The 17,335-nt window shown below is 45.5% G+C and overlaps 1 protein-coding gene across 1 annotated transcript; it reads left to right on the forward strand.

Moving 5' to 3' along the window:
• The first annotated feature begins 664 nt into the window (after window positions 1-664).
• LOC122368883 lies at window positions 665-15,422 on the forward strand. The gene is made up of 3 exons (XM_043343193.1): window positions 665-870; window positions 9,701-9,907; window positions 12,610-15,422. The coding sequence occupies exons 2-3, from the start codon at window positions 9,713-9,715 to the stop codon at window positions 14,407-14,409; spliced, it is 1,995 nt and encodes a 664-aa protein (XP_043199128.1). The 5' UTR covers window positions 665-870; window positions 9,701-9,712; the 3' UTR covers window positions 14,410-15,422.
• Window positions 15,423-17,335: the final 1,913 nt, after the last annotated feature.

Below are 17,335 nucleotides of genomic sequence, written 5' to 3' on the forward strand. Positions count from 1 at the left end.
GCGAGCCGACATACACCGAATCGCGATTCCGGCCAAACATGGTCTCGAAAAGTAGGTCACAGGTCAAGGGCCATTTGGGTCAGGGTCATGAAATTTTTAGGGTAGGTGTAAAATTGATCAACTTGAGGGTACTGAAAGTGTCGTCGCGATCAACCGCTTTTTACGCGAGTTATTCGCGAAAAACCGAGGGGGAGGGGTCCGTTCGAGCCCCCCCCCCCCTCTACGGGCGAGGGTTAATAGCATGCATAGCTAGGGGTATCCAATTTCAGAAATATAAGTGGGACGCCTTCTATAGGGGGCGACAGGCGAGCTAGCGCAATAACGAGCTCTGTAGGTGCACATTGATTGACGTGAAACCGTCAACTCACACATGGGTTGCTGATGAGTACCACAAATGATTCTTGTCCCCATCCCCCCCCCCCGAACCACTTCCTGTAGGTATCTTCTCAATCCTAAATCTGGTCCTAAATCTACTATAGCTTCATGGTGGCGCATGATATATCATTGCAAGATAAATTCCCGTCGATTACCTCCACGACTCACGCCACAAGTGAACAGTGGTCGAGTGCTCTGTTGACAAGAAATATTACTATCTACGGTTACTCAGGTTTCTGCTGTCTATCAACACTTGTATGATTTCAGAGGGTCCCCTAATGCCGATCTTAAGCTGTTCATATCACAAAAGCATTGCAGTGCGGGACCTATCGTTTCCACTTCAGATACGATTGCATCAGTGAGCTGTCCCAAGCATCAAGCCGGCCATAGACGCTCAGAGCCGTCACCGTGGCGAACAAGGCAGGACTTCATGGCGTTCGTCGGAAGGCGCAGATCGAGGAAGGCCCAAGCAACAGGGTTACAACACAGACGAAGGTGAGACTAGGGATCAGTTTCCATATCGGTTCAATTCAAAGTGTTTTAAATTGAGTTTAAAGTGACCATCCAAGCTTAACATTAGTTTTGAGCTGAGATAGCCAATTTAGGGTTATTGGCATTCAACTGCCGGTTTCGGCATTCACAACATCAAAAACTGCTTTAGCTCTGATATATTTAATTTCAAAGTCAGCAGTTTTCGGATTCTAAGGGGCTAATGCACTTGAATTGATCCGAGAAAACAGATCTGGGTTCTGATCCCACGGATCCTGATCTCGGATCCGACGGGATCATAGATCCAGGTCTTTAATTTATTGAGAGGTCCGTAGGGATCATAGATCCGGATCTAATTTTTCGCTTGAGATCCAGTGAGATCATATATCCTCATTTACTTTTGTCAGCACAAGAATTGAAAAAATCACTGGTTTCAACTCGCAAACGTCCTGTTTTAGTGATGTTATTTGATTGCACGTCATTATCTATAGGTTTATGGCACTTATTGCCATATAAACACTTGAAAACCTGGTTTCAAATGTTGTGAATGCCGGGATCCACTCAGATCATACATAGATCCATGTTCTTGAGTTATCGTAAGACAGATCCTATGAGACCATAGATCCAGGGTAAGTTTTTCACGCCGGATCCGGTGGGATCATAGATTCTAATCCGCAGTTTGCTTCGAGATCCACTGAGATCATAGATCCATCACTCAGATCCATACATATGTCTGGTGGGAGGGTTCCTACTCCCTTTTAAGTATATTCGCGAGAACTCGCCCGAGAAACGTCTCCACTCCCCTCCCCCTCCAATCCAACCCTCTACACCCCCTCCACCCCCCCCCCTCCAACACTCGTCACTGCCAGTGACGGGTGTTGGCTGGCTGAGGTAGTGGGGGCTGTTTGTTTGTTTTTTGTTTTGTTGGGTTAGGCCCTTTCGGTCCAATTAGACCATTTCAGAGCCGGGAGGATGATAGGATATAGGGGGAGACATTGGTCTGGGCAGGCACCCTGGTGAGTCGCCGGGGCTGAGCCCGTCCAGAGGAAAGGCCACCCAGCCCCAATTGGCACTCACTGCACACCCAGGGAAAACGGCACTCGAAAGCTCTCAACAAGGCTGATCTTAAGAGCCAATTTTCTTTACTTAAGTAGGTCAGAGGTCAGGTCAAGGTCAGGTCAAGGGTACAAAATCCAAGTTTCTACAGTACGATAGGCGTTATCACAAGTGTATTCGCGGCCATTGGGGCGACGTAAGAAAAGAAGAAACCAACTGGCCCCAAGAACTTATCAGTTATCGGATTATATATTATATAGATATCGGATTATCGGATTATCAGTTAGCATGCACCTTTTCCTTGATGTGTAGAGAATTTACCATTATTTGTTACAGAAAATTGCATTTAAAATCTTCCATTTATGCTTTTTTCATCGTTTGCACAATATGTTCTTTTACTAAGCTAGAAACACTAATTAGAAATAGTTACCGCATCATCAAGAACAATAGGGAAGGCTTGAAGTGAATAAAACAATTTAAACGGGTTTGTAATCTATGTGAAGGCACTTCTAAAATTGCCTGTAGAAATATTGAAGGCAAAAGTTCAACTTTTTCACAAGACGGATGTCTATAAACCTATTTAACTTGTGACAACTCAGCCAGTATTTCGTCGCCTACAGCCCAGCTTTCCCTAGTGACCGATAGAGGCGCTGCTATCGATGTCCGCCCGTGCCGCGTAACGATCGGCCTTGCACCGTAGTTGCCGAAGAATGGACTGAGACTGATTGCCCAAAACGTGTTCGTAGGCTACCAAGACAATATTCGGTGCATACAATATCATGCAAAGGTCAAGGTCAAGGTCAGGTCAGGTCACCAAAAATGAAATATAGAAAAGGACATGTGCGACGCATGTTTTATGGGTCATTTTATTCATAGAATTCAATAGGCACACTCAATAAGTGACATGGACCACATCTGGATGAATTTCAGGTCGAGGTCAGGACAAGGTCAGGTCAAGTGAGGTCAAATTTCGAAGTTTGTTGTTAAGACCTAAAAAGGTGTCTAGCTGATGCAGTTTTTCACGGGAAATCGGATGGTGCTATTTTTGTTTCCGTACGAGGTCTAGAACTTCGAGAAAAAAAATCATTTTTCAAAAATTTTGTTGGTCGTGACATCATACAATTTTGAATAACTCCCACATTTTTGAACCGATTCTTCTAAAAATTGGTATGTAGGTGCACATAGACCACTCCTCTGACATATACCTAATCCGTTTTTTTCGATAAACTGAAAATTTTGGATTATATAGTTATTTTCCCAAAAAAGTCAGCTTTTTTAAATTGGGCCAAATCCAAAATTTTCAAAAAACGAGATAGCCATTTGATAGACAAAGTAGAATCACGTATAACCTTTTTGTTAAGTCTTGATTCCTTAAAAAATGATGATGTTAGCGGCGTTTGAAATTTTGCCGTTTTTAACCCCCGAGTTGCTGGGGGGGCGTTAAACGCCCCCACTTTTTTCGCCGGGCCATAGCAAAAAAATGGCGCGCCGCAGGCGCGCTAAATTTTGGGTACTTGTAGGGAATTGAATTAAGTTTATTGTGACAAAGTTTCAAAAAACTCGTTCGGAAAATTTTTGAGATATCGAGGTTTTAGTGCCGTCATGATTTCTGAGTTTTCGACCAAAAACGGCATATGTTCAAAAAATCATATAAAATCACAAAATAGACATACAGACATGCCGTAAACGCCAATAGACTGCCAATACCATGAACAATCAAATGGCCATCTTCGATTATTGATTATCGTTCCGAAGTTTCCAAAATTGTGAACTGAATCTTGGCATTTTCTCGTGACTACTTCACGGCCATGATACATGCATTTCTTAACCCGCGCCCGGCTGGGGGTCCTGGATTTCCACGCCCTGCTGGGGGGGGGGGGGGTGTTTGAACACCCCCCCCTTCTAACTCGGCTCCTGGGCCACGTAGCGATACGCGGAAGGCGGCGTTCGAAAGAGCGTCAAAAATAAGGACGAAATCACTTCAGTCAATTTTTTGGTCAGGTCAAAGGTCAGGTCACCAGAGGTCATTGAAGGGAAAATTTCGGCGATTTCCGGGTCGAATGTCGAAAATTTCCAAGAAGCCAACGCATAACTCGGGAACCAATAGAGCTACAGCGCCGCGGAAAAGCGCATTCGATAGCCCTATTAACGCCCTTTCTGAGTAATTCTCTCAGATTTGACCTAACGTCAACGGTTTTGCCTGCAGGGGGCAAAAACTGCAAAAATAGCCGATTTTTTCGGAAAGTTTTTCTGCAATAACTTTTGACCCAAGCCTTGTACGAGCTTACTTTTACCGGCATCGTGTTCCCCTCGTCAAGACGCATCGAATGAACTATAACTTGACCTTGAAAGGTCAACTTGAAAATTTGACCTCAGGTCAAGGTCATGACCTGACCGGAAAGGGTCATGTTGCATATCAGTCGATCCGTATCGTCGAGCTGAACACATCTAAGGCGTTTTCATCGCTCTAGGTTGCCTCTATCAAAAGTTATTTGAGAAAAACTGTTAGATACCATTCGTGACCTAAGATGACCTCAGGGCATAAACAGGGGTCACGGACACCATTTTCATGTTCAGTGTGTCTAAACCACTTGTAATTCGGTGTTTGGGAGTGTTTATAATGTCTTTCGTCCAAAAGAGGCGCATTTCAATTTTCTCCCATTGACTTATAATGGGGAGGTCGCAAAATTGACCTGACCTTAGGTCATCGATATCAAAACTCTGAGATATACATTTTGTACATGCTATTGCTCTTAGCAATCGCTGAAAGTTTCAAAGCGATCGGTCACTCGGTGTAGCTATGACAGACATTGAAACTTTTTATAAGGTGAGGTCACTTCAAGTGACCTGGTGACCTGACCTTGAATGACCTTGGTCTGAAATTTTTACAACATGTGTAGAATTGATGTATGATAAGGTGTACCAAAAACGGCGGCGCTCCGCGCCGCCGTTTTTGAGATATTCGCGAAAAACCACAAGGGGGGATGTTCAAACACCCCCCCCCAGCAGGGCGCGGCTTAAATTGAACTTTTTGAGCCAAACACGTACACATATGATAAAATGAATGCCACCATCGTGTTCTACGCCCCAAGTTACCCAATAAACATGTGTCACAGGCTGCGAATATCAGTTTTGATTTTCGGGGATATGTGCCTACCCGGTTGACCTGACCTTGACCCTGCCGGCCTGACCTATCCTTGACTGACCCCTACATTGAGCTGACACTCTTGTAGGCCTTATATGATGGACTTGCACCGTTTTGACAGAGTTTATGACGAGAGGCGCCCATTGCGAAGTCCTGAAGTCCATGCTACTGAAAGCCCGATTTCAGGTGTTTGACCTGACCTTGACCCGACCTGTGACCTCAAAATTCAACTTTTAAGTACTCATATGAAGCGTCTCGTCGCGTTCTTTCGTTTGCCGCCTCGTGCGTTTCGCTGCGCCTATTGGTTCTCGAGTTATCGGCTGGGGGCGTTTAACGCCCCCCCCCCCCCCCAGCAAACGGTGGGTGGCGAAATACCCCAGCAACTGCCGGGTTAAGGCGAAAATGGCGGACAGGACGTCACTTAAACGTCATTTTATCAAAATTTTCGAAGGATTTTGCTCAGATTTTCAAAAAAAAAAACGTGTTAAATTGATGTATAATATGGTACTAAAAGTTTGACATCGCTGGCGTAACGCGTTTAGAAGTTATGGCGACAAACGGGAGGGGGCAGATTCTGCCTCCCCCCCCCCGCGGGGCGCGGGTTTACTTTTCCTCCACTGCAACCGGACTGTACCTTGGACTTTGCAAGAAACTACAAAGGTCTACACCAGCCGATTATGAAGCTGCAGGTGAAATAGTTAAGCGCAGTTGAAAAAAAAAATCGAGCCATAGCCTTAGCCTAAGCCTCCATTATAGCCTAAACTATAATGGCGTACTGTTAACGCCAGACCCCTTGAGACCCTAATTTTTCGCGATTATTTTTAAATGCGTGGAAGAATTTCAACCAAGCTCAGGACATGGCCGTTTCAAGACCTGCCGAAACTTTTACAATTAAGATATTTTATCGCCATTTCAATATTTCAGGCACTTCTCATTGACTCGTAATGTTAAATTTCGAGCAAGATTTTCACCCGGTGTGTAGAGGCTATCACCAGTCAGCCTGTGATACGTAATGACGTCACAGCTAAGCCCCGCCTCTGTGGTCTTGGCCTGCGGCGGTTTCGGGCCGGCGCGCGGTCACTCTCGCTGTGGCGGGGAGCAGGGACGGTCGAGCGGTGCCGAAAGCCGGCGGAGTTATGCGTAACGTCTTGGCTGACAGTGCCCAAAGAGCGACATGATGACTGAGGAGCCATAAATGCTCAATGCACATTGCTTGTACATTGTACAATGCTGATATGTTCGCTGATATTTGCTTCATTTCTTTAAGCTGCAAATGACGGGCAGATGGCACATAACTGACATAAGGTTAGGAAATATTCACCTGTATTTAAAGCCTATGGCGTTGCAGATAATGCGATAATGGGATGTCGGATGTCACCAAGTAGCTGCCGATTTGTACCTCGCTATGCAACCATCGAACAACGCAATAATAAGTTAATTGCCTTCGCTTCACATCATAAGGATCGCTCGTATTTCAAACAGATATCCTACATCGAAAATCGTATTTGTTAGGAATCGTTAACGTTTGTTCGAAGCACGTGTGAGTAGTAGGTTGAGGAGTGATGGTCCTCTTGGTCCTATATACAAGAGTCAACAAGAACCTAACATTTACTTGACCGTCTGCTGCAATTGATTCATAGCACGTGAAGCGTCAGCGAAATTCATAGTCCTTTACAGATGGCAGGGGTGTCGTTTGTACAGAGGTCGCTGATGGGCACGGGTCAATGCCGCAGTCGTGGGCGGAGCCTAATGTCATATGACGTATGAAAGCCTCTATCCAGGATGGAAAAACAGTTAACATTACGAGTCAATGACAAGTGCCACAAATATTTAAGTGACAACAAAATGTATTTGAAGAAAAAGTTTCGGCAGGTCTTGAAACAGCTACTTCCTAAATGTGGTTGAAATTATTCCACGCATTTAACCCGCGCCCTGCTGGGGGTCCTGGATTTCCACGCCCTGCTGGGGGGGGGGTGTTTGAACACCCCCCCTTGTAACTCGGCTCCTGGGCCACGTAGCGATACGCGGAAGGCGGCCTTCGAAAGAGCGTAAAAAATAATGACGAAATCATTTCGGTCAATTTTTTGGTCAGGTCAAAGGTCAGGTCACCAGAGGTCATTGAAGGCAAAATTTCGCCGATTTCCAGGTCGAATGTCGAAAATTTCCAAGAAGCCAACGCATAACTCGGGAACCAATAGAGCTACAGCGCCGCGGAAAAGCGCATTCGATAGCCCTATTAACGCCCTTTCTGAGTAATTCTCTCAGATTTGACCTAACGTCAACGGTTTTGCCTGCAGGGGGCAAAAACTGCAAAAATAGCCGATTTTTTGAAAACAGTTTTTCTGCAATAACTTTTGACCCAAGCCTTGTACGAGCTTACTTTTACCGGCATCGTGTTCCTCTCGTCAAGACGCATCGAATGAACTATAACTTGACCTTGAAAGGTCAACTTGAAAATTTGACCTCAGGTCAAGGTCATGACCTGACCGGAAAGGGTCATGTTGCATATCAGTCGATCCGTATCGTCGAGCTGAACACATCTAAGGCGTTTTCATCGCTCTAGCATGCCTCTATCAAAAGTTATTTGCGAAAAACTGTTAGATACCATTCGTGACCTAAGATGACCTCAGGGCATAAACAAGGGTCACGGACACCATTTTTAAGTTCAGTGTGTCTAAACCACTTGTAATTCGGTGTTTGGGAGTGTTTATAATGTCTTTCATCCAAAAGAGGCGCATTTCAATTTTCTCCCATTGACTTATAATGGGGAGGTCGCAAAATTGACCTGACCTTAGGTCATCGATATCAAAATTCTGAGATATGCATTTTGTACATGCTATTGCTCTTAGCAATCGTTGAAAGTTTCAAAGCGATCGGTCACTCGGTGTAGCTATGACAGACATTGAAAATTTTTATGAGGTGAGGTCACTTCAAGTGACCTGGTGACCTGACCTTGAATGACATTGGTCTGAAATTTTCACAACATGTGTAGAATTGATGTATGATAAGGTGTACAAAAAACGGCGGCGCTCCGCGCCGCCGTTTTTGAGATATTCGCGAAAAACCACAAGGGGGGGGTGTTCAAACACCCCCCCCCCAGCAGGGCGCGGGTTAACCCGCGAGTTGCTGGGGGGGGGGGCGTTAAACGCCCCCACTTTTTTCGCCGGGCCATAGCATAAAAACGGCGCGCCGCAGGCGCGCCAAATTTTGGGTACCTGTAGGGAATTGATTCAAGTTTATTGTGACAAAGTTTCAAAAAAATCGGTCGGAAAATTTTTGAGATATCGAGGTTTTAGTGACGTCATGATTTCTGAGTTTTCGACCAAAAACGGCATATGTTCAAAAAATCATATAAAATCACAGAATAGACATACAGACATGCCGTAAACGCCATTAGACTGCCAATACCATGAACAATCAAATGGCTATCTTCGATTATTGATTATCGTTCCGCATTTTCCAAAATCTTGAACTGAATCTCGGCAATTTCTCGTGACTTCTTCACGCCCATGTTACATGCATTTCTTAAATTTAACTTTTTGAGCCAAACACGTACACGTATGATAAAATGAATGTCACCATCGTGTTCTACGCCCCAAATTACCCATAAAACATGTGTCACAGGCTGCGAATATCAGTTTTGATTTTCGGAGATATGTGCCTACCCGGTTGACCTGACCTTGACCCTGACCTATGCTTGACTGACCCCTACATGGAGCTGACACTCTTGTTGGCCTTATATGATGGATTGTGCACCGTTTTGACAGAGTTTATGACGAGAGGCGCCCATTGCGAAGTCCTGAAGTCCATGCTACTGAAAGCCCGATTTCAGGTGTTTGACCTGACCTTGACCCGACCTGTGACCTCAAAATTCAACTTAAAAGTACTCATCTGAAGCGTCTCGTCGCGCTCTTTCGTTTGCCGCCTCGTGCGTTTCGCTGCGCCTATTGGTTCTCGAGTTATCGGCTGGGGGCGTTTAACGCCCCCCCCCCCCCCCCAGCAAACGGTGGGTTGCGAAATTCCCCAGCAACTGCCGGGTTAATAATAATCGCGAAAAATTAGGGTCTCAAGGCGTCTGGCGTTAACAGTAGTTAATTGCTAGAACTTTCAAACCATTCGGTCAGCTTGAATCAAACATCAGATTCTCCAACTTCTAACTCTGTATGGCTTATTAACAATCGCGAGAGCCCGTACGGCGTGTGCGTCTCCCCGCCCCCTCCTTGACCGGGAAGGAATAAATCGAAGAGGAACAGGACAGTAACGAAACGAAGGTGGAACGCTACCGACCGGGGTCTGTCCGTGCGCAACAAATCCGCCGTCGACCTAGCGGTGACCTTGACCTCCGTCGTCTGTTGCGGCTCCAAAGCCAAGCCGACGTGGAATTGGGAGAGCTCGGAATCGGGCTCCCCCAGCTCGGCACAAACCTCCACCTACCTACTGAACGAAATTTCTCCTCTATCGGTGGCGGCGAGAGTTCAGTCTGTGACGAACATAAGATCGGTCTTTGTGGAGTGCGGTAGCGAATAACACCGTTCTGCGGGAAGGCAAGGTCAGGTCATTTTGGTTGTAAAAGGGGTAGTGGTGACTCCTCTTACATAACTCCTCTTCTTACATTTTCCGTGTCCTTGGTTCCAGAGAACCGCCGCCATGGGGGTCTTCCGTGGCGAACCGCCGCGGCCTCGATGGCTGCCGAGACTGCTGATGGCGTCACTGGTTCTGAACGGAGTCGTGCTGGGCCGTCCCAGCGGCCAGCCGGCCGTGTGCGGCCGGTCCTGCTGCTCCGTGCTGCCATCGTGTGAATATGCCAAGATAGTGACGTGCGACTGCCCGGACCTGGACAAAGTGAGTCATTCTTTTCAATCCATTATGATATTTCAAACCACGAGCAGGAATGAAAAATGGTATACATTTGAGTTATTTTTATTCTTACCAGTAATTTAATTGTTTTCTTCCCTTTAACCCGCGCCCTGCTGGGGGTCCTGGATTTCCACGCCCTGCTGGGGGGGGGGGTGTTTGAACACCCCCCCTTGTAACTCGGCTCCTGGGCCACGTAGCGATATGCGGAAGGCGGCGTTCGAAAGAGCGTAAAAAATAATGACGAAATCACTTCGGTCAATTTTTTGGTCAGGTCAAAGGTCAGGTCACCAGAGGTCATTGAAGGCAAAATTTCGCCGATTTCCAGGTCGAATGTCGAAAATTTCCAAGAAGCCAACGCATAACTCGGGAACCAATAGAGCTACAGCGCCGCGGAAAAGCGCATTCGATAGCCCTATTAACGCCCTTTCTGAGTAATTCTCTCAGATTTGACCTAACGTCAACGGTTCTGCCTGCAGGGGGCAAAAACTGCAAAAATAACCGATTTTTTCGAAAACAGTTTTTCTGCAATAACTTTTGACCCAAGCCTTGTACGAGCTTACTTTTACCGGCATCGTGTTCCTCTCGTCAAGACGCATCGAATGAACTATAACTTGACCTTGAAAGGTCAACTTGAAAATTTGACCTCAGGTCAAGGTCATGACCTGACCGGAAAGGGTCATGTTGCATATCAGTCGATCCGTATCGTCGAGCTGAACACATCTAAGGAGTTTTCATCGCTCTAGCATGCCTCTATCAAAAGTTATTTGCGAAAAACTGTTAGATACCATTAGTGACCTAAGATGACCTCAGGGCATAAACAAGGGTCACGGACACCATTTTCAAGTTCAATGTGTCTAAAACACTTGTAATCCGGTGTTTGGGAGTGTTTATAATGTCTTTCATCCAAAAGAGGCGCATTTCAATTTTCTCCCATTGACTTATAATGGGGAGGTCGCAAAATTGACCTGACCTTAGGTCATCGATATCAAAATTCTGAGATATACATTTTGTACATGCTATTGCTCTTAGCAATCGCTGAAAGTTTCAAAGCGATTGGTCACTCGGTGTAGCTATGACAGACATTGAAAGTTTTATGAGGTGAGGTCACTTCAAGTGACCTGGTGACCTGACCTTGAATGACCTTGGTCTGAAATTTTCACAACATGTGTAGAATTGATGTATGATAAGGTGTACCAAAAACGGCGGCGCTCCGCGCCGCCGTTTTTGAGATATTCGCGAAAAACCACAAGGGGGGTGTTCAAACACCCCCCAGCAGGGCGCGGGTTAAGGTGGTTTGGACGAAGTTAACCCGCGCCCCGTAGGGCTATCGGCGGACCCTACCACCCGTAGGTGGAGGGGGGCGTTCCCCCCCTAAGATCTCGAAAATTTACCGGCCGATTTTCAAAATTCAAACGGCGTTCGATAGCCCCACCAGAAAACTACCTAGTGACTAAATTTCATTGACCTAGGTCAAACCGATGACGTCACAGGTCAGGTCAGGTTAAAGGTCGGATTTTCACCGTTCACAGGCATTTCAAGAAATGTGTTGTGAAATCTAGTAAATTGGCAATTTATTGAAAACCATCGATGGTACATTGTTCGTCAAACACATACTTTGATATCTGATGTCACTGATACCAGGTCAGGTCACAGCGAGGTCAGGTCACCGGGGGTCACAATATGAAAGTGTCTTGTGATACATGTTTTATGGTCCATTTTACATGACAAATACGATTATGTGGGTTAAGCAGCCTTTGGGACCAGCCTACGTCACGTTTTGGTGAAGGTCACGTCAAGGTCAGGTCAAATTAGGTCAAATTTCAAAATTGATATTTTGCATAAAATGGCTATCGATTCGATGCAGCTCGTCTCGGGGAGTCTAATGGTGGTCTTTGATTTGCTCTACGAGGTCTAGAATTGCCAAAATTTGAGTTTTAAAAATGGATGTCAAAATTTTTGAACAGTTTTTTTTTTTCGCTATAACTTGGCCAAAAAACGAGGCATCGATCTGAAATTTGGTATGTAGCTAGAAGACGGTAGGTACTATCACATATAATTCCGTTTTTTTCGAAACTCAAAATTTGTTTTGGATTTTTTGGCTAATATAAAAAAATGTTTTTTGATTTTTGGGGGTCAAAACTCAAAAATGTAAAAAAAATCCGAGATGGCAGTTTTGTAGCCCTGTTCATTCTACACCTTTTATGTCTTTTTGTCTGTATCTTCAAAGCTGTAGGCCTGACAGGTCTTCTCGCGAAGGTCTTTTTTCGGTCGAGAATGACAAAACATGACGTCATTCTGACGTCATTTGTGGCCAACCTATCATAGCCTCTGGAAAATTGTTTTGGTCACAATGTGTAAAATTGATGCCCAGAGGGGTTTTGAAAGTTTGGTGGCGATATCTCCTGCCGTTTAGGAGATATCGACGGAAAAGGACAGGGGGGCGTTTCGCCCCCCCCCCGCTTCGGATCGCGGGTTAACGTTTCCATCCGAAGTGGTGTGCCATTATAAAAAAACAGCTTTTTAGAGCAGAAAATTGTGAATATAAATCATAGCTACTGAGCAAAGTAACGTATAAACAACCACTCTTACTTAAATTTTTATTTAATTTAATTTAACTTCAATGAAAATTTAGTTAGGTAAAATTAAAATATGTTTATAGCCATTTACCATGTTATTTTTTTTCGTAGACGATCATTCGGAAAGGAGACGTTCCCGCTACTGCTCGCGAGGTGACTATCCGCCGCCCGCGACACGTCATCCTCGAGGAAGACACGATCGGAGGCCTTCCGTTCCTGGAGAACTTCACCGTCAGCGATGTGGGCCAGCTGGAGATCAGGCGGGGCGTGGTTTTGTCAGAGATCCCGACATCACTTCGCTGGCTCAAATTCTTCCGTATTGATTCAGTAATAGTCGAGCCAATGGCCTTCTTCGACCCTCGAGAAGTGGAACAGGTTTCGATTACGTTTCATCAAATCGGGCTTCTTGTCATAGAGACCAACGCATTCGACATGTTTCTTGAAGATCTAGTCCTGAAAAACGTCGAAGACGCTTACATGAGACCGGAAGGCTTTTTCAAGTCAGTTTCGATGATTGAGTTGAATAATGTGTCCATTGAAGAGTGCCACCAAGGATCATTCGGTCAGAATTCCAGACGCGTCATGTGGACTGATGTAACCATGGAAGAAGCAAAACCGGGATGTATCACTTTCAGGGATGGTGCCACTTTTGATGTCCTGGGTCTGAGACTAAACACTGTGAAAACCAAAGCATTCTCCGGCAATCCTCGCAAAGTGGTGATCCGAGACAGCCAGCTGGGTCATTTGTACGAAAATGCCTTCCACCTCCGGCTCACTAAATTTACATTCAGAAATGTAGAAGTTGGTACGCTGCATCCGTTCTCTCTTCACATCAGTTCGAAGGGCCCAGTCTATATCGACCATGTGCGAATCGATGAGATGCAACGTGATGCCCTTCGGGGCATCCGTTTGGAGTCTCCTGCCCCAGCGAAACTGCTTCTGATTGATCTGGAGATCCTTTCAGCAGAAAACTCATCGTTTGCTCTCTCTAAAACGATAAAAGATCGCAGCCTGAACGCATCCCGCATCAATGTGAAGTCAAGACCCATTCCCGTGTGTCCTAACGAGAAGTACGCCCGCTTCTTGACTGGTGTCGGGGACACAGGACAGATGACCCCAGCTCAAAGCAAAATCTCAGAGGCACTCACAGGAAACATCTTTTGCGATTCATTTGAGTGGGAAGGCAGCGAGGACTTCGAGAGACCGATGGTTGAAACAGCTCAAGACACCTCAGTGGAACCAAAAGACGGACATGGACCTGGAAATCGTCCTAAGGGCAATCATGAAGTGGAAGAAGCTGACATCTCTGCCGCTGACACTGAGGACGAATATGGACCTACAAAGCATGTCGAGGAGGAGCAAAGGCCCGGACACGACGCCGAGAACGCGAGTGTATCCAGCAATGGCGTAGATGACCTCAATAGACTTCAAGATCGTACTCGCGTACAAGATCGTACAAGATCGTCGTCGTCGCTGGTCGACGACCAGCGACCGACAGCTGATAGCAAAGACGACCAGGGACCGAAAGCTGACACCAAAGACGACCATAGACCGACAGCTGATACTAAAAACGACCATAGACCGACAGCTGATACTAAAAACGACCATGGACCGACGGCTGATACCAAAGACGACCATAGCCCCACAGCTGATACCAAAGAACATCATTATGTGACAGCTAATACCGAAGACGACACTACGTCTGTAGAGGGTACCAAAAACGACGATGTTTCTGTACGCGATGCTGATGATGGCGATGATCATGTCGGTAGGGATGCCCATGGACATCATGGTTTCAAAGTGGGTGTCGCCGTCGCCGCCGGCGTGCTAGCAGTGTTGATTGTAGGCTTGTTTATATGGAAGTTGCTGAAAAACAGTTGCCCAGACTATTCGCCAGTTGCTAATAGTTGAAAGCTATTGGTTCTAGAGTTCGTGAATTTACTATTATCATCAAACACTTATTAGATTCTTGACAAATCAACGATCAACAATCCCTTTAAAAGCTATATAAATGGCACGTTGACGTGACACATCTTTGTAGTGGTTTTAGCAAAACATCTCATTGGAAGTATCGCATATGTCGTTTTGAAACGAATGGTAGCTCCAAAGTTCACGCGATCACTTGACTAATTCTTGAGTTACCACGAAAGCGACAGAGGATGGGCGCTAAACTCTCTCAGCCAATGGTCGGTTAAAGTCAATAATGTTATGTGACCTATAGCCTTCTGTTCAAAAATGTGCTTCAACAACTTAATGTTTAGATTTAGGCCAAATTTTGGTTGATATCTCCGATACTGGGTTCACTAGAGTTTTCAATACAAGCCGAGCCATGAGATCCCGGCGACGACGGCGGTCCCGAGAAGGTGGCGACAGCGGCGAGCGGATCAATCAGGCGCCGAGGACCGCACCGCCGCCAGCCGCGCGCGAGATCGCCCGGCGACGGTGCTGCTGCTGGGTGCTTGCTAATATGTTAATGCATCATGTGTGTGTGATTGCTTATTTGGCTATCGTGAATGATTGCCCGTCGAAGTACCACCGAACTACGTCATGTCCTTTCATAGTTTAGGTCGTGTTTCATAGACGCTATCGAATGTATGTGGCGCTTTTAGCGATAATGTACTCGATGTGTACTTCCTGCGTTAGGCTATTTTTGAATCGTGAAATCATTGGGTATTTTCGTTCAATTGTGTTTCATAAATTGAAGTTATGCTTTATCTTGTCTAACACCAGTAAACATGCTTCAGTATCGGTGGTATCTGTAGGACAAAAAAAGTGATTGAATGATTGAGCTGATGTGCATTCACGCCAGGGCCTCGGCTAACATGTTAACTACTGGGGCAATGCCCCAGTAGAGTCGAGGAATGCCCCAGTAGTGGTCAGGCTTTGCCCAACTTCCACAAAATGACAATATATCAATATTAACGTACATTCTTTCAGTCGGGAGCGGATGAAGCCGTTTGTGGCAAGAAATCGGGGGCGGCGGAAGAGGGAGTGAGCACGGTGTGCATGGCTGCACCCTCAATTTCCATAAAAACAGGCGTGCACATTGGCAAACATATCTTTTTGCACCCCATAATCCATCTTCGTTCGAAAGAGCGTCAAAAATAATGACGAAATTACTTTGGCCACTTTTTGGTCAGGTCAAAGGTCAGGTCATGGTGAAGGCCAAATTTCGCCGATTTTCGCCGAGATCTCGCCGCGAAATTCCGCGGCGGAATTTCGCCGAGGTCGAATATCGACAGTTTACAAGATGCCGACGCATAACTCGGGAACCAATTAGAGCTACAGCACCGCGAAAAAGCGCATTTGATAGCCATAGTTATTAGCATGCTTTCTGGCTATCTCTCTTAGATTTGGCCTAACGTCAACGGTTTTGCCTGCAAGGGGCAAAAACTACCAAAATAGACGATTTTTTGGGAACAGTTTTTCTGCAATAACTTTTGACTCATGCCTTGCACGAGCTTATTTTTACCGACATCGTGTTCCTCTCGTCAAGACGCATCAAATTAACTACCATTTGACCTTGAATGTCAACTTGAAAATTCGACCTCAGGTCAAGGTCATGATCTGACCGGAAATTGTCATGTTGCATATCAGTCGATCTGCTGTCTGCATCGTCGAGCCAAACACAACTAAGGCATTTTCATCGCTCTAGCATAAGCATGCCAATTTCAAAAGTTATTCGCGAAAAACTGTTAGATACCATTCGTGAACTGAGATGACCTCAGGGGTATAAACAAGGGTCACGGGTGCTATTTTCATGTTCAGTGTGTTTAAGTCACGTACAGTGTTTTATAGTGTTTAGAATAACTTTCGTCCAAAAGAGGTGCTTTTGAATTTTCTCCCATTGACGCAAAATTGAGCTGATCTTAGGTCACCGATATGAAAATTCCGAGATATATATTTTGTACATGCTGTTGCCCTCATCAATCGCTGAAAGTTTCAAAGCGATCGGTCACTCGGTGTATCTACGGCATACATTGAAACATTTTATAATGTGAGGTCACTTGAAGTGACCTGGGCCTCGTTTCATAAAGCGAGTCCGTAACTTACGCCGGTTTTTGGGATTGTATTGCAAGCGCATGTGAAGCGATAAATTTATTTCCCCTTCTCCCTTCTGTTCTTGCTTGCGAAATAAATGAATTCCACTATTCAAACTATCGTCATCGCTTCACATGCACTTGCAATACAAGACCAAAAACCGGCGTAAGTTACGGACTCGCTTTATAAAACGAGGCCCTGGTGACCTGATTTTGAATGACCTTGGTCTGAAATTTTTACAACACGTGTAGAATTAATGGATGATTGAGAGCCGCTGTTTTTAGATATCCGCGAAAAACCGCAGGAAACACCGCAGGTGTTCAAACATCTCCCCCCCCCCCACCCAGCAGGGCGCCAACACACTTTGACGATTTGCCCCAGTAGTTAAAATTCCTTAGCCGAGGCCCTGATTCACGCAATAAACTGGCTTTGTTTGACGAAATAAACAATGTGTAAGAGAACAAAATTAACCCTCGCCCTGCTGGGGGGGGGGTGTTTGAACACCCCCCCTGTGGTTTTTCGCGAATATCTCAAAAAAACGTTTTTGGCACACCTTATCATGCATCAATTCTACACATGTTGTGAAAATTTCAGACCAAGGTCATTCAAGGTCAGGTCACCAGGTCACTTGAAGTGACCCCACCTCATAAAAAGTTTCAATGTCTGCCATAGCTACACCGAGTGACCGATCGCTTTGAAACTTTCAGCGATTGCTAAGAGCAATAGTATGTACAACATGTGTATCTCAGAATTTTGATATCGATGACCTAAGGTTAGGTCAATTTTGCGACTTCCC

This window comes from Amphibalanus amphitrite, unplaced genomic scaffold, assembly GCF_019059575.1.
Source record: "Amphibalanus amphitrite isolate SeventyFive unplaced genomic scaffold, NRLGWU_Aamphi_draft 000985F_arrow, whole genome shotgun sequence".
In the NCBI taxonomy this organism is placed as follows: domain Eukaryota; kingdom Metazoa; phylum Arthropoda; class Thecostraca; order Balanomorpha; family Balanidae; genus Amphibalanus; species Amphibalanus amphitrite.